Below are 23,579 nucleotides of genomic sequence, written 5' to 3'. Positions count from 1 at the left end.
TATCTTTCTTTTCATTATGTTCCTTTATTGTATTTTCCTTTAGCTGCTCAATTCTTCTTTGAAGATTTTTATATGCCAAAAATATGTTCAAAACTTCACTTGATCAGTTGCAAGTAAATCTGAACCTTTCTTGGCTCGTTTCTTTAGTTAGATCCTTGTCTCGATTTGTGCCTTATTTTACTTCTTCTTTTTACTCTCACTCCCTTTTGAATTAGACGTTAAAAACTTTGCTTAATTACTTTGTGCCAGTGTTGTGGTTCCACAGTGATTCTGATTTGCCGGTGAGTTTTTTTTTTAATACGGAACCCAGTTAAAGAGTAGTACTGCGTTAGATGTGGAATCTTGCTGGACCGAGTTAGAAACAAATATGCTGAAATGGATATTTTGATTTATTTGAGTTTTAATTTCTTTCGGAAATTCTCCGCCATTTTCAGAATGCCAAATTTTGGATAAGCTCGAGAATAACTCAAAAACAATCAAAGGAGCAATTATTATTGGTCAAGACAAAGAGGCATTATCTGCGATTTTGTTTCCATTGAAGATTCCATCGAGTGGATCTACTACTTCTTTAAGGTAAATCTGTATCTAGGTTTTCTAAAACAGCAAACATCAAAAGAAAGAATCCATCACTCAATTTTGACTGCCATGGGTAGCTACATTTTTATTCTTCTATGTTGGAAAATGCTTGTAACCTGTGCTAGCTGCAGTACACATTTTAACACAACTTGGAGATAATTGCATTGCTTTTGATTGTTCTTCAGGAAAAAAAAAATTGTGCTAAAAGATGGACCAATTGGAGTATAGAATGATTTCATATGTAAATTTTCAAACTGCAGGAATATATTCACATCTTAAATTATACAGAAGATGTTAGTTGATATTTAACTTGATTAGGTCACGCGTTTTCTTTTTCTTTTGCAAATAATTGTAATAATCTTCATATTTGAATATGGCTCGACTGATTTCTTTTGTTACAACTACGGAAGAACATTCACTGTTCATGACTAGTGTCAAATGGGAGAATGCTAATATATAACTGAAATCTATAACTAAATGTGTAATGTTTTTTTTTTCTTTGCTAGGGTTAAATTTGGTACGATGTACCAATGAGAACTGGAGATTGACTTCATTGCTGGAACAGAATTTGGTAAGCTTCTTGCTCAAGAATTTGGGTCCCTTGTTAGTGACAAGAATCAATGTTTGGCTCAAGTGAGTGATGATCTTTGACCACGAGAAGTTGATCACAGCTTTGGCTGTTGAATGAGCAAGTATGATTGCCTCCACTGCATAAAGTGGTCCACTATTGCAAGGATGAATCATTGTTTCTGAGATGCCATGGAAAATTGATCGATGGAGTACTTCCCCTCAAAGGGTGAATGGCCATGGAGAGATGATCGCTTGCTGCGTTGGGCTAAGTTTTTTTTGGATGTTAATGTGAAGTTGGCAGCATTTGCGCCTTGCAAATGCTTGAGCATCCCTTTTGACTGCTGGCAAGTGATGGATCTTTTTGATGATTTACTTTGCCAGGCTCTCGGCAACCGAGTGAGCATCCCTTTTGACTGCTGGCAAGTGATGGATCTTTTTGGTGATTTACTTTGCCAGGCTCTCGGCAACCGAGTGATTATCATAATCCCCAAGTATTACTTTCTGCATAACCTCTTGAGCTTCCAGAGGATCCATTCACCTGAAATTGATTAGTAGATAGAGTTTCTTGAAGATAGTTCCTTTAGTGACAGAATTGAACTGATTGGTTATTGATATTCTTCCTTGTTCTTGGTGACATACCATTTCAAAGGTGGCATGTATCAATAAGGCATCTGAGCTTATGTTGCTTACCTTCCTCTGCAGTGGGTGGTTTATTGAGCTTTCGAGAGGAATCAATACGAGGATTTCGAAACTTGGACAACTTGTCTGTGATTTGGTTGTCCTTTGACACATGCGATCATAAACATTAATGCTTGACTAATCTCAACCTAGATTTTTTTCCAGCATAGTGGTAGAAAGGACTCTCGAACCTCATAATCCCCCATCAGCTGGTTTTTTACTATGAGTTGAAATTTGCAAAATAGTCTTAGCCTTTGAAACTGGTAGGATGAGGCAAATGCTAACAAGCAATCCTTCATTTTCAGCCTGATTGTTGGTAGGCTTGAATTTTTGCTAGAGGGATAACCATAAGATTATTTCCCGAGGCTCTCAATGACTGTTTTGACGACATGAATATTTTCTCTCGAAACCCTGCCAATGTACCTGTCCCAATTTTCTTAAACTTGAACCTTTGATCCTCATAGGGTATTGCGAATTTAACAATGAAGTATATAAGAATTTTAGCCATGGCTATGCACAACATGAACTTGACCATTAACTCACCAAGCTTAATGGGCACTTCAAAAGTGCTCTTGAAAGGTATGATCTTTTTAGGATTTGATGAAGGAGGGTATTGGTGATAACTTTGATTGAACGAGATTGGAAGGCTTGAGGTGACAGACTATTGAGGCCAAAGCTAATGCTAATTTTTTATCACTGAATAATTCAGTTTGGCTCCACACAAGGATTTGTTGAAGTAGCAGATTGGGGAATTGATTTTTATCTTTTTCTTAGATGAGGACAAAACTAACTGGATTTGCATGAGCTTTGAGATATAGGCACAAATCTTTACTAAACCTTAAATACTTAGAGGTTTGCATTCAATCGGTTCAGTTAGGTTGGTTGATAGATTTATTTAACCAATTAAACTGAATGAAATCACATCTAGAACTAAACTGATAAAATAATATATAGAATCAAATCAAACCAATAATTTGGTTTATTCATTTCAATTCCAGTTTAATGAAAAATGAAAAATTGAAATTCCCATAAAGGGTTTGTGCTATGTTAGTTCCAATGGGTTGGCTTGCACATTTATCATTTAAATTTGTCAATGTATTTGATTTAATCTCTATGTAGTTTAATTTTTTTGCTCAACTCATTTTTTTCAAGTTTAAACCAAAAACCCTAATCTAAACAAACTTTTATTTGAATTAAAAATCAAATCGTAATCTCATAAACCAAATTAAATTAACCAAATATGTTCGGTTTGGTTCAATTTTTTATTTTAGGCCAACTAATTCACACCCTTGTGAATGTTTGAGGATTGAGATTGTGGTTAGATATTGTTTTAATTGCTAGAAGGTTTGCTAGCAATCATTGTCCCATGTATAATGGTTTAACTTTCGAAGGCCCTTGCAAACGTGCGTGTTTCTCTCTTGACCTAGATATGAAATGACTAAGATTTGCATACTTCTGACAAGTTTGCGAGACCTCCAGAATAGGTTTAGAAGGCATGTGCATAATGTTGGTCTTTTTAGGATTGAGCTTGAGCCACTCGGCCGAGACAAGATGTTGAAGCAACTTTCACTTTTGAGTTTTAAAAAAGTGTTTGGCTTGGTTGATAACTTTTGAAAGAGGTCTAAATGAGGTTGAAAAGATGCTCTTCACCACTGTCACTTTTGATCAGTGCATCCTTATTTAGATAAATTTAAGTTTTTTAAACAGTAGAAAGGATTTATCAATTAATCTTTTTCGATAGCCTCAACATTCATGAGTTTGACTAAAATTACTCTATAACAGAAGTCCTTTCATCCATTATGAAGCTAGTTTTCTTCTTATGCCTTGGTTGCATTTTGATTTGATGTTATGTTGACAAGACATTGCGAAATCTTAATCCCAAGTAGACAACAAATTCCACTATGACATTGATATTTGCCGGTTGATAAGAATTTTTAAGACAAGTATCATTGACTCCCTTGTAGTTGACATACTTTCTCCAGCTCTTGCTAGCTTTTTTGACAACAATAAATTACACTCAAGCTATTGAACATCCTAGATTGCCATGACTTTTGAGAACTTATTGACCTTTGATTTGTTTCTTCCTAGGATATTCTAGGGATGATATTGAGGCATTGGTTTTTGATGCTAAGGTTTACACCAAGCATTTCAGAGGAGTTCCATGCAAAAACAATAAAGCTATCCTGCAAAAAAAATGAGATGACTGATCTGTGGTGCAATGCACAGACATTCACTCAAGTGTAGGTGTCCATCAAGTAATAGACGGATTAGAGTCCGAGTTATCAATCCCTCAATGAATTATGTTTAACTCATGGATTAGGTCAAATACCAAAATAAATAAAAATAAAAAATTAAAAGTTTAATCCAATGCAAATGCTTAATTTTAAAAATTAAAATAATCAATGCAAAGAAAGTAACTTTATACGTTTTGACGAGAGTATGTGGTGAGTTGATTGATGTTGTGGAGGATCAAGATCTTACTAAGAAGTGATCAAGTGAACTCAATCTCTTTCTAGTGTCAGGGGATCACCTAGAACTTTCTCTACTGAACTCAAAATCTTGCAAACAAGTTATTGAATTGTAGGGTAGAGTGCTAACAACTAATCTGAATAATTTGGTAAGTCTATGGATTGATTTGATGTGAAGAAACATAGGTATACTGGAGATATGTCAGTTCTGTCCTTATATGACTTAGTTTGGGAAATGGGCTAGATAATTTTGTGCAGTATGAGAATTTAGTAGTTTAGATTGGAGATAATACGGGAAACACTCTATTATAGTTTAGGAGAGTTTTGTTAGGTTTGGACCATTATGGATATGAATTTGGGGGCAGGAAACATAAAAAAGTAGAAATTGGAAACACACGATAGAAAACTAGGCTTTCTTTGGGCAAGCGTATCTCTAATAATTTTAACATATGATTACATATTTTTTTATATTTTTTCTGTAGGAAAGAGACGAAAAGAATGACACAAAATTTGTAATTTTTGGAGATGATTTGACGGGTGAATTAGGACAAATGACTCAAGTGGCACTTATTTTTCAGAAAAAAACACAGCTTTTTGGATGCTCACTTAAGACAACATAACAAAGGGGTAACATACAAAATTTAGGATTTATGTTCTTGGAACATAAAAGTAAACAACACCACAACACCACAAAATGAAATTTGAATGAAAGAAATGCAGAGAAATTAAATTTTTCACACACCAAAGTAGGTTTCCAAGGAGATCACTAAATCTTTTGGGCCGTTGGCCACCAAGCTTCAAACCATAAGAGAATTATTTTTCCAAATGCCACCAAGCTTCAAACCATAAGAGAATTCTTTTTCCAAATGTTACACACAATCAACATTAAACTTGATTTCACATAAGAGAGTAGTTTAAACACACATATTAATCACCATTTCATCACAACTTTTCACTACAAGCACTAATCCAAGAACAATTGGGAGGGGGTGGTCGGCCGCTACATGTAGCCACCTAAACTACCTCATATGGTTGAAGCCCTTTGCTTCTACCTCATGCATTGACCCTTGGTCAATGCTGTAAAAGAAAACCTTGACTACACAAGCAAATGGTCCATGCCAAATAACCAAATGTTTGACTTCAATATAATTACACATATACTTTACATGAATTCAAACAATTAACACACACTTTAATAGAGACTAAATATTAGATAGCATGATGGAAATAGATAGAATTGAAGTCATCGAAATCCTTTCAAGCTTGATTTGAGCCTTGATTTGGGTCTAGTAGTTGAGTTACCTCCATGTTCCACATCACTTTTATGTTCTCAAAATTAAAACTCAAAATTTGTTACGATTCAACTCAGGAGTTTAGAATTACCAAGACGAGAAGTGTCGGTCGGACGAAATAAAACTCTGTAACAGTTTTATTTCATGATTAAAATAAAATCCAAAAAACAAAAGATTCATTTTATTTCATAAAACTTATATTTACAATAATTTATTCATATTTAAACATTTACACCTAACAAAAAATAAATTGAAGTATAATACCTATTAGTCTATGCTTTGCGACGCTTGTACACGTATTTTTTATGGGTCCATCTAAAATGTTAGCAACTTTAAGTTAAAACTACTCGATGGACAAATATTTTTAAATTACAATAATTCTCATTTTGAAATATTTCATAAAAATTGAAGTAAATAATAAAAAGGACTGTACAGTAAAAGAAATCAGTTTCATTTACTTTTATGTATTTGTGTCATACTTTTCATTGTTGGAAGTCTCCATCTAACCCTATATTCTCTAAAAAAATATATGTTTGATTATTTCCAATCCACCATAAAGGCTATCAACCATTTTCATCTCCATTTCCATTTCCATTTTCATTTTTCTTACATGGGTACATTACATTTCTCTGCCAACACCATCCAGGGGTGCTCCCACATGCATGCATATATTCTATTTTAATTCTTTTTCTTGCACTTATTATTTAAAATAAAATCAAGATTTTTTTTTTTTTGCATTTTTAAAGTAAAGGCTGAAATAAGTAGAACATGTGCTATTGCTTTCAAACATAAATAAAACTATTGTAAATTAAAAACATTTACCCACATGTACCATCACTCGACTATCATTTTCCCTTATGTGAAATTGGTTCTTAGGCGCACCTATAATCATGATTTAAGTGAAATTTGCAAGTGTTAAGGCTAATCATCTTTCCTATTAATTATAGATATTCTATTATTACTTTCATAACTTATTTATTTTCATAACTATTTATGTAATATATGTATAGGAAAATCCAAATTGATTTTGTGTTAAAGCTTCTAATTTTTCTTTTGGCATACCTAACTTAATTTAATAAAATGTTAATTATGATTAGGTTTTAAATTTGGGATTCTTAATTTTATTTTAACATTAATTAATTAGGAAAAATAAAAATAAATTATTGAAATTAAGATTCATACCTAAAGTTCTTCCCTTTTTCTGATTTCCACCTTCTCATTAATTAGCCTTAATAAATTTGAACAAAATTTCATCAATTCTTTTATTTTCTGAATTAAATTTCAATCGATTATAATTAATAACTTTAAAATCAATGAATACATTACTTTGCCTTACTTTGAAATCTTCTTTCTTCCCTTAAAATATGCAATCCGAGCGGTAATCATTGGTCGAGCTCTTCACGTACGTAGGGCCTATTCCTTCTCTGAGAGCTCACGATCGAGCACTCCTACAACTCGCACGAGAGGTAGGGAACAACTCACGACTCTCTGTAGCAAAGAAATATGGAACACATTATGTACCCCATATATATGTGCTAGTTATGCAAACCTGTAAGCCACTTTCCAAGTCATTTCCACAATTTCATAAGGACCAATATTCCTTGGACTTAACTTCCTAGATTTTCCAAACCGTATAAAACCTTTCATGGAACCGGCCTTCGAAAAAGTAAATTCATTCACTTCTAATTCCAATAGTCGGTGTTTATCATCATAATAATTTCGTTGTTTATCTTGGATTGCTCTCAGTCTGTCACGAAAAAACTGGATATTTTCAATTGTTTCATCAACTAAATCATCCACAATTAATTTTCTCTCACTAGTTTCTACCTAGCAAAGAGTTGTCCTGCATTTCTTTCCGTAAAGGGCTTCATAATAAGTCATACCAATACTTATTTGGAAATGGTTTTTGTAGTCAAATTTGTATCAAATATATGTGCACTAAAAATTTTTCAGTTTCCACATCAAGAACACAAAGTCAAAGTAATATTTCCAATATTTAAATTGTTCATTCTGATTTGTTGTCTGCTTGGGGATGAAAAGCTCTATTGAATGACAGTTAAGTACCCAAAGCCTCTTGAAATTTCCTCCACAATCTGGATGTAAATCTACTATCTCGATCCGAAACAATAGAGTTTGGCTCTACATGCAGTCGCACAATTTCTTCAACATATTGGCCAACTTGTCTACAAAATCTGTCAATCTGGTAGGCAAGAAATATGTAGACATGTTTAGAGGATCAATAATCACCCATACAACATTATAAATCTGTTTTGATCTTGGTAGCACCCTCACAAAATTCATAGCAATGTCCTCCATCTCCAAACTTATATAGGCAACGACTGCAATAACCCACCAGGTTCCTGATGCTTAACCTTATCCATCTGACAAGTAGGACACTTTATCACGAACTTTTCTATACTGCGCTTCAAACCTGGCCACCAGAATAATCTTTTAAGCTCTTTATATATATCTTTTTGCTTCCCAGATGCATCATATATCCTGAATAATGTGCTTCATGAAAACTTTTTCACGCAAATCATTCACATTGGGAATACAAAATTTATTATTGTACCTCAACTTTTCTTCATCGTTCTTATGTTTTCCAATTGACTTGCATTCTCCGGGTCATCTATTTTATGAAGGTCTGCATCATATGGTAATGCATCTCTTATTCTGTCTTCAAGGTTGATTGAATTAGCATATGATTCAATAATGCAAAATTTTCATTATTTTGTATCACCTTTAATTACTACAAACGATCCATATCTTTAATCAATTTTTCTTGTTGTGTGATTACCCAGTTCGCACTGCCACTTGTCTTCCTGCTTCATGCATCTGCCACAATATTTTCTTTCCCTCATGATATTGGATATTCAAATCATAATGGTTAATTTCCTCAAGCCATCTCATTTTCCTTAAATTCAGCTCCTTGCGTACGAAAATATACTTCAAACTTTGATGATCATTGAATATCTCACACCTGACACTATGCAAATAATGCCTTCATATTTTCAAAGCAAATACAACTGCTACTAGCTCTAGATCATGTGTCAAAAATTTCTTCTCATGAGCTTTAAGTTGTCTAGAGGAATAAACAATTTTCTTCCCATGTTGCATAAACTCACATCCAAGTCGCTTTAAAGATGCAATATTGAAGATCTAGAAGCCTTATGTTTCCGAGCGGATAGTCAATATCAGAGTTGTCATTAAACACATTTTCAACTTCTGGAAAGCTTCTTTAGAGTGATCTATTCACTAAAATTTCACCGCATTCTGAGTCAGTCTCGATAAAAACATTGTGACCTGAGAGAACCACTCAACGAATCTCTTGTACTCCAGCTTCTTGTAATAGTGGTTGGTCTGGTCCAATCCTCAATTACTTTAGCCTTATCCTTGTCCATCGTGATACCTTCACTGCTATTGATATGCCACAAGAATGCCATGCTCCTCAACCATATTTCATACTTCGGTAACTTGGCATATAATTGATTTTCCTTTAATGTCTGCAAAACGGTGCGAAGATTATCTGCGTGATGAATCTCATCACTGTAATAGATTAGAATGTAGTCAATGAAGATTATCATGGATCTATCCATAAATAGTTTAAAGATTCGATTCATCAGGTCTGTCATGACTGCAGTTGCATTTGACACTTCGGAAGGCATTATCACAAACTCATAATGCCCTTTTTTGGTATTGAAAGCTGTATTTAGTAAATCATCTTTTTAATTCTCAACTAGTGATTACCTGAGCGCAGATCAATCGTGGTGAATATATCCAATTGATCAAAAGTTCATCATTACTTGACAATAGGTACTTGTTCTTGATTGTGAGCTTGTTTAACTCTCAGTAATCAATACACAGCCTTAAGCGCCCATCTTTCTTCTTAACAAAAAGCAATGGAGCTCCCCAAAGGGAAGTGGTTGGCCTGATAAATCTCTTATCTAATAAGTCCTGCAGCTGTTTAAGAATTTTTTTTCCTCTTCAATAAGCTTTCCAGGTGGATTTATGCTGTGCCCTCTTGTAGTTTTTTTGGATTTTAATCTCAGCAATGTCAGAAGTTATTGAAATAATCTTGAATTTGTGGCTAGCGCTTTTTCATCTATAATAATCAAATAATTCTTAGATAGCAGCTTCCCAATTACAATAATCCAACAATCTGTGAACAATAGTTTTTGTGTCAAGAACAATCCAGTGATTTATGGACAATTGTGTTACATTTTTGTTGTGCAGTTAATTTTACATTTCAAAATTAAATTTTGCTTTAGACATATTTCCTTTTTTTATTAGTTGTTTCCCTCCCTGTTTATTTATACCTTTGTATGTTATTTTTACATTGAACGGGAAGTCATTAATTTCTCATTTTTTGTTCTTTTCATATTTCACTCAATAAAATTTAGTCATATAATTTCTCATTTTTTGTTCTTTTCATATTTCACTCCAATTTTCAAGATGGTATCAAAGCCATTAATGTTTTACTCCTTGTGTGGACAAAGAGTCATTCAATTTGGATTCTTTTCTCTTAGCCGATGGGTTCTTCATCAGTAAGATAACTTTTGTATTGCCGCCCGGGTTTTACACGCTCAAACACTAGAAATACTATTTTCAAGATAGAGTTAGTCTGAGTAATGCCACTATTTTGAGAATGTATTTAAGGCAAGCTTTATGCTGTAGGCATTCCAATCTTCTTTAGAGGGGTTGATTTTTTTTTTTTCATCCATTCTTTGGAGTGGAGGGGAAGGAAGGAGAGAGAGGTGAGAGTTTGGCAGAAAGATTGCAATCTTTTTAAGTATGAAAAATTCAGCTAATTGTTTCACTGACTTCCGTTTCAAGATTCTAAAACCTGATTTTCCTCTAATTTTTTTGGAGCCTTGGTTGTATTAAATTGAATGACTCAGAGATTTAACCGAAAGGACCTAGTTAGGTAATCTTTCCAGAGCAATTAGGCTTGAGTTAGTAACAAAGTTATATTAAATTACGATAGTAAAATAAAAATATCCTTTCTAAGCCTTCCTTTGAAACATGATGAAGTCACATTCAAAGTTCATTTGATATTATTATCTCAAAATGTATCTGTTACGTCACCGAAAGGTTTGGTTTAGACCCAGCAGATCGGCCCACCCCAGCCTACAGCCAATCAATTAGATCAGAAGGAGCTGATAGGCTTGCAGCTTGGGAAGATTCCAATGCACATGTGGGGCCCACTATAGCTCTAATTACATACACGAGGTGAAGAAATTAAGTGGTGTTTTGGGGGGAAAATTCCAGGGGGTTTTGGGCGTTTATATTAGGGCCAATAACCTAGGATTTATTTTTTATAATTTGGATTTCTGTAGTTTTATCTTTTGTTGTCTGTTCTTAGCGGCGTTTAGGATTTGTGGAGAGTCGGTTTACTTCTTGAATTATAGGCCACCCTTGTATCTTATTTGTTTGCTTGGATATTAGTAAAATTAACCCTAATCTAGGTTTTCCTTCCTGATTTTCTGCAATTTGTTCATTTATTTTGTCGTTGATGTATATTAAATTGGTATTGGAGCACGATCTTAGAGAAATGGCAACAAAGAAAGTTAATGTTTTGGAAGAGTGATTGGAAGGAGAGGTAGGACAACTTAAATATTGGATGGACGAAAGGTTTTCCTTTATTGACAACCAAGTAGAGAACTTGAAGGAGATGATAAGGAAGCTTATTGAGTTGCAATCCAATATCCCGCCAGCGGCTCAATTTGTAAACTCTAACCAAGGTTTGACCGGAAGTTCTGTGGCTAGATCAAAAGGGAAATAGACCAAACACAAGGAACATGTGGAGGAAAGCATCCACCATCAAGAACTTCCCCTTAGGGCTCCGATGGGGGGCAAATTAGAGAACTTCGATAGAGAGGGTTGGGTTGAAACATGGAGGAGGGATTATGAGAGGGTTGGAAGGAGCACGAAGAAGGAATTTGAGAAATCAGAATGGGTTATGACTATGATCGAAGGAGGGTGTTTCACCCTAGATACATGGGGGGAAACATCAAAGGGAGAAGAAGTTGTGGTGATGATATTAGGGTTAGGAAGTTAAAGATGCCCATTTTTGTGGGGCGAAGACACACATGAGTGGGTTTATTGGGTGGAGCGATACTTCATAGTGAATGGGCTAAATGAGGCGAAGCTCATGGCGACATGGTTATATTTGGAGGGGAATGTCCTAGCATGATTTTAGTGGAGGGAGGCTATATATCCGATCCTTTTCTGGGGGTAATTTAAGGATTGTTTGTTGGAACATTTTTGAAACGTTCATGAAGAAGATTTGCACGGGCAGTTCTATGTTTTGGCTTAGGAGGGGACAGTCATGAAATATGTGAGATTCGACCTATTGTCAAGACGACTGATGGGGATTTCTAAAGCAGAGTTGGAGGGGAACATGAAAGTTCTAGTATGATTTCAGTGGAGGGAGGCTAGATTCCCGATCCGTTAGTGGGAGAAATTTAAGGATTGCTGATTGGAATATTTTGGAGCTATTCAAGGAGACCTACACAAGCAATTTTATGCCTTGACTTGGGAGGGATCTATCATGGAATATAGGGAGAGATTCGAGCTATATTCGGGATGATTGAGGGGGATTTCTAATGCAAGATTAGAGGGGAACTTTATTAAGGGTCTAAAGCCTAACATATGGGGCAACACTCTGACTTTTGACACTGCGAGGATTCAGTGAGATGAGAGCGCACCCGGATGGTAGAAGACAAGAACCAGATGAAGAAAACCAGCAAAATCGACAACCTTGACCACCATGACATTGAGGACCTTGTCAGTATCATTTCAGATGGAGGCGTCAAAGGAGAGGAATGCATAGGCCTATCGTGGGGTTAGCTTCAAGAGCCTTACAGAGGCAGATTTGTAGGATAAGAGAGCAACGAGTTTATGTTTTCGATGTGATAAGAAGAAAGCTCCAGGCCATCAGTGCAAGGATTGCACACTTTAGCTCCTTTTAGTTTGCGAGGGGGAGGTGTCAATTAGTGAGGAGTCGAAGGAAGAAATGGTGGAGGGGGAGCACTTACACTTGGATGTAACAGAAGTGTAAGTGTTGGTGGATTGTGGGATCACTCACAATTTCATCTCAAATCGGGTCGTGATCAGTTGGGGTTGAAGCTGGTAGATACGTAAAGCTTTGAATCATGATAGGGACAGTGAATGTGGAGAAAAGCTGTGGAAATTTGAAGGGGATTGGTGTTGACACTATAAGGCCTCCAGATGGTGGATGATTTCCTTCCCTTGAATTTGGGAAGCACTGATATGATTTTGGGAATGAAGTGACTGCAAACCATTGTAGTGAGGAAGGTGAATTGAAAAATGGAGATTAGGGTGGGTGGGATGAAGGTGGTACTGTGAGGGGGTGCTAGCTTGTGCAGAATCATGGTCTCTCAAACCCATGGTCAAGATGATATAGGTAGCGGGGTGCGGCTATTTGGTGGAGTTGTAGAGTATAGAAGAGAAATGGGGCCTCGAGTTAGCAAAGTTCTCCGAGGGTGTTTAACAGCTTCTATAATAGTTTTTCGACATCTTTCAGCAACCTAGCATGTTACCACCATTAAGGGAGCACGAGTATGCCATTACATTGATGGGGGGTGTTCTCCTATTAGTATTAGGCCATGTCAGTTTTCTCAGATTTAGAAAGATGGGAGAGAGGTTCAATTAGTATTAGGCCATGTCTGTTTTCTCAGATTTAGAAAGATGGGAGAGAGGTTCATCCGGGAGATGCTTGAACCAGCGATTATCAAGCCCAATGTGAGCCCTTTTAAGTTCAGTTTCATTGGTGAAGAAAAAGATGGTACCTAGAGTTTTTGTGTGGACTACATAGTGCTGAACAAGGAAATTGCAATGAAAAAAGTTTTCAATTCCAGTGATTTATAAGTAGTTAGTCAAATTTTCTGAAGCAATCATCGTCTCAAAAATCGATTCGAACTTGAGATACCATTAGATCAAGATGAACCCAGTTGATGTGCGCAAAACTCACTCAGAACTCATTCGACGTTACTTATGCTCCAACCACATTTCAGTCTCTCAGGAACATGGTTTTTCAGCCTTACCTCAAGAAGTTTGTTCTGATATTTTTTATGACATTCTGCTCTGCAACCATGCAGATACAGAGCCTATGGTACACCTAAGGACAATATTGGACATATTTATAGAGCACTGGTTGTACGCCAATTTGAAGAAGTACTCCTTTGTGTAGTCACATGTGGTGGCACATGGTGAGCAGGGCAGGGGTATCCACAAACTAGTCTAAGACTGACGCTTTGTTGGGCTAGCCTTTGTCTAGGAGCTTGAAAGATTTGAGAGGATTCTTAGGTCTCACCGGGTGTTATCAAAAATTCAGGAGAGGGTATAGCAGAATTGCATGGCCACTGACGAAGCAGTTGAAGAAAGAAAATTTCAAGAGGTGGAAGTAGCGACAAGGACCTTTGAATAGTTGAAGGGAGCCAGGACCAACGTTCCAGTATTAGTACTCCCATTTTTCAGAATCCTATTTGTGGGAGAGACGGATGTGTCAGGGTATGGATTGGGGGCTGTACTCATGCAGGTGCAGTGACCTATTGTCTATGTTAGCCATGCATTCACTATCAGGGTGAGGCTTAAGTTCGTATGCGATAGGTAATTGATGGTTATTGTCCTGACCATTCAGAAGTGGCATCCCTATCTGTTGGGATGACACTTTATAGTCGAACAAGATTGAAATATTTGATGGAACAAAGGATGGTGACTGAGGAGTATTAGAGGTGGCTATGCAAGTTACTTGGATATGATTTTGAAATCTAATATCTCCTAGGATTGTAGAATAAGGCTTCAGATGCACTATGAAGAAAAGTGGATGAGCCCCAACAGATAACTTTATCTGTACCTTTGGTCTTAGATTGGGAAGCCCTGAGACAGGAAAGTGAGCATGAACAGGATGAAGAGTTGAGGAAGATCAGGGCAGAGTTGCTTTATGATCTAAACAGTCATTTAGGATATTCTTTGAGGATACATCAACTACTCTACCAGGGACAATTTGTGTTATCGAGGGCATTGGAGTACAAAGACTTGTAGTTGAATGTCGGTAGAGTTATATTGGGAGTGGATTCACCGAGATGCATATGACATGGTAGCAAGATAAGATGTGTGCCAATAGCACAAGTATTGATGATGGCACCAGGACTTTTATTACAACCCCTAGCTTTACCTGAGAAGGTTTGGGAGGAGGTGACAAATTTATAGAGGGGTTTACTGTGATTTTGGTTGTAGTAGATTGTCTAAGAATGTATACACACTTCATTCTGTTGCGACACCCTTACACGGTGGTTTTAGGCGCTATTGTGTTCATACTAGAAGTGGTTTATTGGCATGGTGTTCTAGAATCCATTGTTTTAGACAGGGACAAGGTGTTTCTGAGCTATTTCTGGAAGGAACTGTTTAGATTACAAGGGTCAACCCTAAAGAGGATTGCAACATACCATCCCTAGACAGATGGATAGTTGGAGGGGGTCAACATGAGTGTAGAGATATATATGCATTGTTTTGTATCAGATACGTCGAAGCTCTGGGCAAGGTTGATTGCTTGGATTGAGTATTGATGCAACACTTCATACCATACTGCAACCTAGACCACTCCTTTCAAGGTTTTGTATGGGCAGGATTCACCTCACTAGATACATTATAAGTACAGTACGACTCCAATATCCAGTGTGGATCAATACTTGGAAGAGAGGGACATGATATTGACAGAACTCAAGGGATATCTACTGAGGGCCCAATAAATCATGAAGAGAAAGGTTGTTGGAAATGAGAATGAGGTATAATTTGAGCTCGAGGACATGATTTATTTGAAGCTGAGCTGAAGCGAGAAGCTTACCACATGTTATTTTGAACCCTATGAGATTGTGGCACGTATTGGGGCCGTGATATACTGTCTGAGGCTACCACCATCATATCATTGCATCCGCTGTTTCGTGTTTCATAGTTGAGGCGTGTTATCGGAGACCACAATTGGTCATCTTCACTACCTCCAATGCTGATGGAAAACATGGATGTGGTAGTACAATTTTTGGAGGTAGGAAGGGTGCGTCGAGGAGTGACGGGAGCAAAAGTGGTGCAGTTAAGTGGAAAGATCTGCCCGAGTATAAAGCAACTTGGAGGTCTTATGAAATTGTACAGAAGATAAGGTGCTTCTTTGAGAGGGATGTTTTGTTAGGCCACTGGTCCAAGGGGGACCGGTCTGGACCCAATCGATTGGCCCACCTCAACTGTTACCGAACCAATCGAGTTAGTAGGAAGAGGCAAAAATTATTTTGGCCTGGGAAGATTCTAGCGCACAGGTGCGACACACTGGGCTTTAATCACGTACATGATGAGCAAAAAAATTAAGGGGAGTTTTTGTTTGGTTGGGTGTAACTTGGGATTTGGTTTTTATGTTTTGGATTTCTGCAATTTTCTCTTTTGTTTTTTGTTTGTAGTGGTGTCTAGGGTTTGTAGGGTGCCGCTCTACCTCTCGAATCATAGACCTTTGTATCTTGTTTGTTGGCTGGATATTAGTAAAATTAGCCATAATATGGTTCTCCTCACTGATTTCTTCAACTTGTTTGTTGGTTTCGGTTTTGGCACATATCACTATCTCAAGGTATCCACACAGGCATTATTCTTATATATATATAAAAAAGGTATCCACACAGGCAGAAAAAAGTAATGGAAATTCATTCGATAATTTTTCATTTGATAATGGTAATCATATAAAACGCCTTTGAAATCTAAATGAGTGCTAGGGAAGAATTGGATGGCTTGTTTATTGAAACGTTATTGGTTTTATTTTTGTACCTAGTCATGCTTTATTTGCAGGTCAATGACTATGCTTTTTTTTCATTAATATTAACAGGGATTTAAATATTGATGACATAAACCAGTCAATCAGGATTATCGCCAATTTAATAGCAGCTGGAGTGCATCATTCTTCCGCAGCATTGGATGATATGATAAGCGTGCTACTTGAATTTACAAATTTCATCGTCAAACTGAACATTTCTGACACCCACGGATTAATAATGAAGGTGCCCACTTATTGTAAAAAGAATGCGTTGGTTTTCTGTGAATCTGGTTTTCTTGTGATGTTTATTAGTTATTTAATTAGCTAAAAAATCTGAAGTTTTGATGTACTAGCACCAGGGTAAAGTGCTGCCACCTACATGAGCAGCTGCTCACTTGCATCCATTTTATATAATTAACCTAATTGTTTTTTTGCAGAGTCTATCAATTTTAAAGAAGTTGTTGGATAACAGTGGAATCGGAGTCGGAAGTTCTTATGGTAGACATTGGGTTGCCCTCAAGGAACTGCATTCACAGGTATCTTTTTGCCATGTAGAACAAATGAACAGGGCAGTACATTTTTTCTTAATTTTTCATGTCAATACAGATTTTGGTCGTAATCAATGACACATCTGGAAGAATTTTCTACGAGTCCACTGCCTGTGTTGCAATAATGCTATCTCAAGTTGCTTTGGGATTTAAAACATCGGCGGCAATTGGCGATCCTGAGGTCCCTTCCACTTCTGCAAAAGAAATTTTTATTCAGCTAGTTGATCATGCACAAGCTGTGGGAGTTGTGGAAGTTTTGTGTGAATGTTTAATTATCTCAGGATCGAGTCTCATGTCTGGATCGTCAAATTTTATTCCTACTGCTTGCGAAGCTTGCAAGGCTCTTTGGTATCTGATTGAGGCATTGGAGATTAATTCAGAGAAACCACGCCCATATTTTTTTTCATTGAATGATTCTAGATCTGAGTCTATGTTCCAAAATGATATAAAAACGCAAAAGCAAGGCTTATTACCTGATACAGAAGCAATTAATGTGATTGAGATGATCAGGAAGTTGTTCATACAGTCAAAAGAGATGCAGACTGCCTTTTATTATTGTTTCCACAATGGTCTAGAGTCTGCTCTGTTTGCCGGCCTTCAGGTGACTTTATACTTTTCTTTGGCCTTATCTTAGTACAGAATTCCATATGTCATAAGAGTATATGGAGAATATAGTTCTGTTATAATGTACTTGAGTTACTGATAGTGTTTCATATTTCACATTTTTCACAAGTCATCATCTGGTGCTCCACGATGGAGTCAAAAGTACACCATTGTTATTCGCTCTCTTTTTTTTTTCTATCTCATCTCTCAAAGAGTTCTTGCAAGATGAGATCTTGCTCTCAACCGCAATGGAATCAATGCTTTCATCTTAAATGGAGAGCTGCCCTATGCGGGAGATGCTTATAAGGAGTAGATGAGGTAGCTGGGATGGGTTTTTGACAGTTGGGAGGTCCTTTTTCCCCTAAAGGGAGGTGCTGTACTTGAAATTTGTTCATTTACCTATTGGTTGTTGCACTCTGTATTTATTTCTTTAGATTTTTATATTCTTTGAGATATATTGCGGTTGGTTTTCCAGAAAAATGAAATATAGTGGCTGAAACTGGAAATAGTAAGGAAGAACATTAGTTAGCATGTGTTTGACCATCAAATTGTACAATATCACATTTTTTGTAGAGAGTTTATTTTTGAATTTCATTTGAAATACCTAAGAATTTTATAAGCAGTTTGAAGGTAATATTTTTTTTGGTTTGCGCATAAATTGACTTATGGGATTTATTAAAAACATAATGTTACTTTGTATATGTGATAAATTAGTTTTCCAAGTTATATTTGATATCACCCGATATCCTCTTCTTATATTCGTTACTCTTTTGTGCCTAGTTTTTAGCTTGGTTCGGTTGAAATTTACATGATTTATAATTAATCATCTTTATTTATCTCTATAAATTAATATTATAATTTTTTGAGAGATTTTTTGTTTTGATTGTGCAATTTTTATACCTAATGAATATTTAAGTTTGCTTAGTTCTGTGATTTCAAATTCTCTTGCAATTTTTTTTTCGATTGATTGCCTTCATTCATTGTCATCTATTTCAATAATTATATCATTAAATATACAATGAGAATTATAATATTTTAATCAATGCAGCCTTCTATGGAACACTGTCATTATCGGGTTTCAAGACTTAGATGCGAAAAATTGAGGATTGTGTTTGATAGTCGACAACTATTGTAAATTTTTTGTCGAAAAAATCATGACATGAATCCTTTAAGTCATCTTGTAAATATTAGTGCGTCCCTTGAAAGCAACGTGATGTATGACCTGAATATAGTGAACAGTGTGCAAAGGCTGCTATATTGGTATTCGAGTGTACTGTTAAATAAATAAGAGTTTTCATATTGTTGACCGATGTTGGCAAAGAAGTTAGTCCATGAAACTAATATTAGGATAGAATCTTGGAATATAGGCATCATCCTCGGTAAATTAATGAAATTAGTATTTATTATAGTTCATAAGAAGATAAATATCTTATTCATTCAAGAAACTAAATAGGTTAGAGAAAAAACTAAGGAGATTGATTGTTTAGATTTTAAACTTTGGTATTCGTATAGAAGTCACGTTAGAAATGGTGTATGTGTAATCATAGATATGAGTTTGAAATATAATTTTGTTAAAACTAATACAATTTGATATAGAATTATAACCTTAAAGATTGTTGTTGATACTAAGATTTCTTTTGTGATATGTGTTTTTGCTCCTCAAGAAGATTTAGATATAGGTTCACAAGAAAAATTTTGGAATAGCCTAGAAGAATTAATACAAATGATATTTCTTGAAGAAATAAATTTTATTGGAGGAAATTTAATTTGACATATTGGTAAAGTGATATAAAATTTTAGAAATAGTCATGGTATCTACGGTTTTAGAGTAATTAATGAAATATGTAGAGCAATATTAAATTTTGGTTTAGCTTATGATTTTTGTTATTGTTAATATTTTATTTAAGAAAAGAGATGAACTTATTATTACTTATAAGAATGAATCTAGAATGAATCTAATAAATTATAAGAATGAATCTAATAAAACACATTGATTATTTTTTTATGAGAAAAACATATCGTTGAGAATGTAAAGATTGTAAGGTTATTCCAAGTGAAAATTTAATTACTCAACATTGATTATTTGTTATGAGTTTCACGATGAGGAGTTGAAAGATAAAAAATACATTGAAGCATTGTCATGAAATTAGATGGAGAAACCTAAAAGATTAATAAAATTATTCTTACGAGTAAACTTCAAGATTTTAAGATTTAAGATATTAATGAAGAAGTTAATTCTATGTGGACTAATGTAGCAAATACTATTAAATAAGTGACAAAAGATGTACTTGGAGAGTCAAAAGAAAATAAATTTGTAAGTAAAAATTGTTGCCGATAGAATAATAATGTGCAACAAATTATAAAATATAAGCTTTGTTATAAAATTTGATTTGAATGTAAAATCTTAGAGAACTTGGAAAAATATTAGGTGGCTCGTAGGGATTTAAGAGAATGATTTGTGATGCTATGAGCTTTGCTTTTAGTGATTTTTATAATAGATTGGATATTAAGGAGGGTGAAAATTAAAAATATACATATAAATTAGCCAAACCAAGAGAATAAAAGAAGTAAATTTTTAATTCAAAGGAAGTGTATTAAAGATGTAAATCAAAATGTACATTTTTTAGAGGAAGAGATTCAACATAGGCGAGTGAAATATTTTGACAAACTTTTCATTGAAGTTTTTAAAAATACGATCGATCTTAGTGATCTTAATTACGTTAATAATAGTACAAAATCTTTTTATTGTTAGCATTGCATCATTGAAAAAGAAGTTAAGGATGCTTTAAAGAAAACCAAGGGTAAAAAATCAATAGTACTTGATGATATCTCAATCGAAGTGTGACAATATTTATGAGATTTGGGAGTTTCTTGGCTCACTAAATTTTTTAATATTATTTTAAAAATTGAAAGATTTCTTAGGTTTAAAGGAAGAGTATTTTTATTTTTAAGAGTAAAATAGATGCACAAGAGTGCACAAATTATTGATGAATTAAGTTTATGTGTCATACAGTAAAATTATAGGAATAATTGAACATTTGTTAAGACTTGATACAAATATTTCTCACAATCAGTTTGGATTTATGTTGGGCAAGTCTAACATGGAAACTATACATTTTTTGAGAGGTTGGATGGAGAAGCATAGAGAGTAAAGAGGATCTACATATGATTTTTATTGATTTAGTAAAAGATTACGATAAAGTTCCATGAGAAGTTCTTTGAAGAGTTTTAGAAAAGAAAGGTGTTGATATGACTTATATTCAAGTCATTAAAGATATGTATACTATAGCTATTACTAGTGTTTGAATAGGAGGGTTGGCTAAGTATTTTCTTGTTTCACTTGGATTACATCAGGGATCGGCTTTAAGCTCATATCCTTTTGTTTTAATTATGGATGCTCTTACTAGATATTTACAGGAGGGTCTAACTTGGTGTATGCTTTTTGTTAATGATATACTTCTTGTGGATAAGACTAGAGAAAGAGTTCTGAGCAAACTTAAAAGGGAAATTTTGAGATGGTGGTGAAACCTGCAATACTATATGGTGCAAAATGCTATTCTATAAAAGAGAAGCATAAAACTAAGTTAAGTGTTGTTGAGATGAGAATGCTTAGGTGGATGCGTGACTTGACACTTAGAGACAATTCAAAACGAATGTATCCGGTGTAGCTCCAATGGCAGACAAGATTAGAGGGAGTTGTCTTAAATAGTTTGATCACATTAAACTTTGACCATCTATTGTTCTAATTAAAAGAGCAGATGTTTTAGATTTGACTTAAGTTAAAAAGGATAAAGGTAAACCTAAAAGTACGTGGATATATTGTATAAAAATGATCTTAGTTTATTAGAATTAAATAAAAATATAACGCTCAATAAAACACAATGGAGAAAAAGGATTCATGAGGCTTGTTGTTCTTGTTATTGTTGTTTTTGTTGTCTTCTATAGAGAGTGTATGGTCTCCTTAAGTTTTTTGTATCCATTCCATTTATGAATTTTGTAAATTTATCAAACCATTCTCTTGGAGATTGTTTGAAACCATAAAATACTTTTGTTAATCTGCTTGCCCATTTTTTATGAAAGAGTTATCAAAAAGTATTCTTACATTTTGTTGCTGCATGAACCATCCAAATTAGTATCGAGAAATCAAAATGAAAATTATATTCATTTTTGTAGGAGGAAATATTTTTTTAAACTCGATTTTGTAAGATTTAGTATATTTTTTGAGGATTGATCTTTTCTCAATAGCTCCAGGCTTTCATCAGCGCTTCATTTTAATGAAAGTTCTTTTTTAATTTCACAACGTTTTTCCTTTTCTATTAACTTGATGATATCCCAAGTGTTTTTTTTTTTTTTGAAATACATTCTTCTCTCCTTTTGTGGCATCTTTGCAATTCTTATTTTCTAGTATCTCAATTATGATTTGAGAGATTTTAATTGTGTTGGAGTTGATTTTTGTAATAACTTCTATATGCATAATGGAAAAAATTGAAGAGATGCGTTTAGGAAATATGATATAATGTTGAGTGTTTGTTGACGGGTTAATACTGTTAGTTGTAGTTTTACGTCATAAGTTTTCTAGAGGTTTTGGCCGGGCTTAATCTTTTTTGTATAGATCTATAAGGGTGCAGTAACTAGAGTTCGCATGGTTGGAATGTCATGATGGAAGATTGGTTTCATTGAAATTATCTTCGAGTTTGTTTTTTTCCCATTAAGATGAGTTTGTTTGATTGGAATGTCATGATGGAAGATTGGTTTCATTGAAATTATCTTCGAGTTTGTTGTTTTCCCATTAAGATGAGTTTGTTTGAAAGAACTATACTTTTCATAGAAGTTGATATTTTTTGAAGTGAAGTATGTGTTGTTTGTTGGATGATAACACTTATAATTTTTTTGACACACCGGAGCACTTTAGGACCAAAATTATTCCAATGTTGTTTGTGGAATAATTTTAGAAGAATTTGCTGGTAGGAAATTATTTTATAAGGTAGTCCAAGGGGCTTTTTAAGTAGATTACTCTCAAGTGTATTTTATTGATTAGATATATGACAATTAGAGTTTTTTCTCTCCAATATCGTTTTGGAACTTAATTTTGAAAATGAAGAATCCTAATGACTTCCAAAAGTTGATTTTTTTTATTATCCCTTTTTGTTTGCGGGTGTTAAGACAGGAGGATTTAGGATTGCTAAATCATATCTTCTTTATTAAAAAAATAATAAAAAAATCATTTTTTAATTAAAATAATCATGAGCATTATCTTTACAGAATATCTTGATGTTAGCATTGAACTGTTTTTTTATGACAAAAGAATAAGGCTAGCATCAGTTCTGATGATACAATACTAATTTCATTCGAGTGCAATCATCACTAAATGTGACAGATGTATCTTCATAAATGCTAGGGATTTTTGAAGGTTTTCAAATATTAGAGTAATTACTATAAACAAGGTTGTGAATCTAAAATAATTTTAAGTAAAAAATACAATAATAATCTGCAATTTCATAAGTCGAACAAGGAAGATTTTTAGTGTTAGCATTCATAAAAAAAAAGTATGAAATATTCATTGTAAGCTTTTGAAACAGAGTTGCCATAAGATATAATGGTTTTACAAGATTATTTTACTGTTGGGAGAGGAGATGAAGGAACATGACAAGTGAATTTTATCATTAAAAGCTATGGCCCATTTTTTTTTTTCTATTTTGCCCAATTATCTTTCTCGTTGTGAAGTCTTGAAATATACAAAATTATCAGCTGAAGGTATTACATTACAATTATATTTTTTTAGTGATTTTTTGAATTGATTGATGAGTTATTGTAAGATGAGGAATATGTATAGCATTATTGAGAATAAATGTGGGAGAAATGGGAATATCTCTTTGACTAGTAATAGTTGTTAAGGAATGATCAGTTACCTATGAAGCACAGACATGACACGATACTGGGATACTACATAATCGAAAAATTAGGACACGAAACGACATGGAATCTTTTTTTATTTAATTAAATATTGACATTATATATATATATATATATA

General features: G+C 34.5%; 1 protein-coding gene across 1 annotated transcript in view; it reads left to right on the top strand.

Annotated features, from left to right (window-relative positions):
• Positions 1-23,579, top strand: part of LOC110030300 (serine/threonine-protein kinase TIO) — a 99,296-nt gene that overhangs the window by 59,536 nt on the left and 16,181 nt on the right. The window contains 4 exon segments of the mRNA XM_020732944.1: positions 435-573; positions 16,470-16,641; positions 16,835-16,933; positions 17,004-17,546. Of these exon segments, the coding sequence (XP_020588603.1) occupies positions 435-573; positions 16,470-16,641; positions 16,835-16,933; positions 17,004-17,546 (953 nt within the window).

Source organism: Phalaenopsis equestris, unplaced genomic scaffold (genome assembly GCF_001263595.1).
Source record: "Phalaenopsis equestris unplaced genomic scaffold, ASM126359v1 Scaffold000694, whole genome shotgun sequence".
Lineage (NCBI taxonomy): Eukaryota > Viridiplantae > Streptophyta > Magnoliopsida > Asparagales > Orchidaceae > Phalaenopsis > Phalaenopsis equestris.
This window is presented reverse-complemented; position numbering and strand designations above follow the sequence as displayed.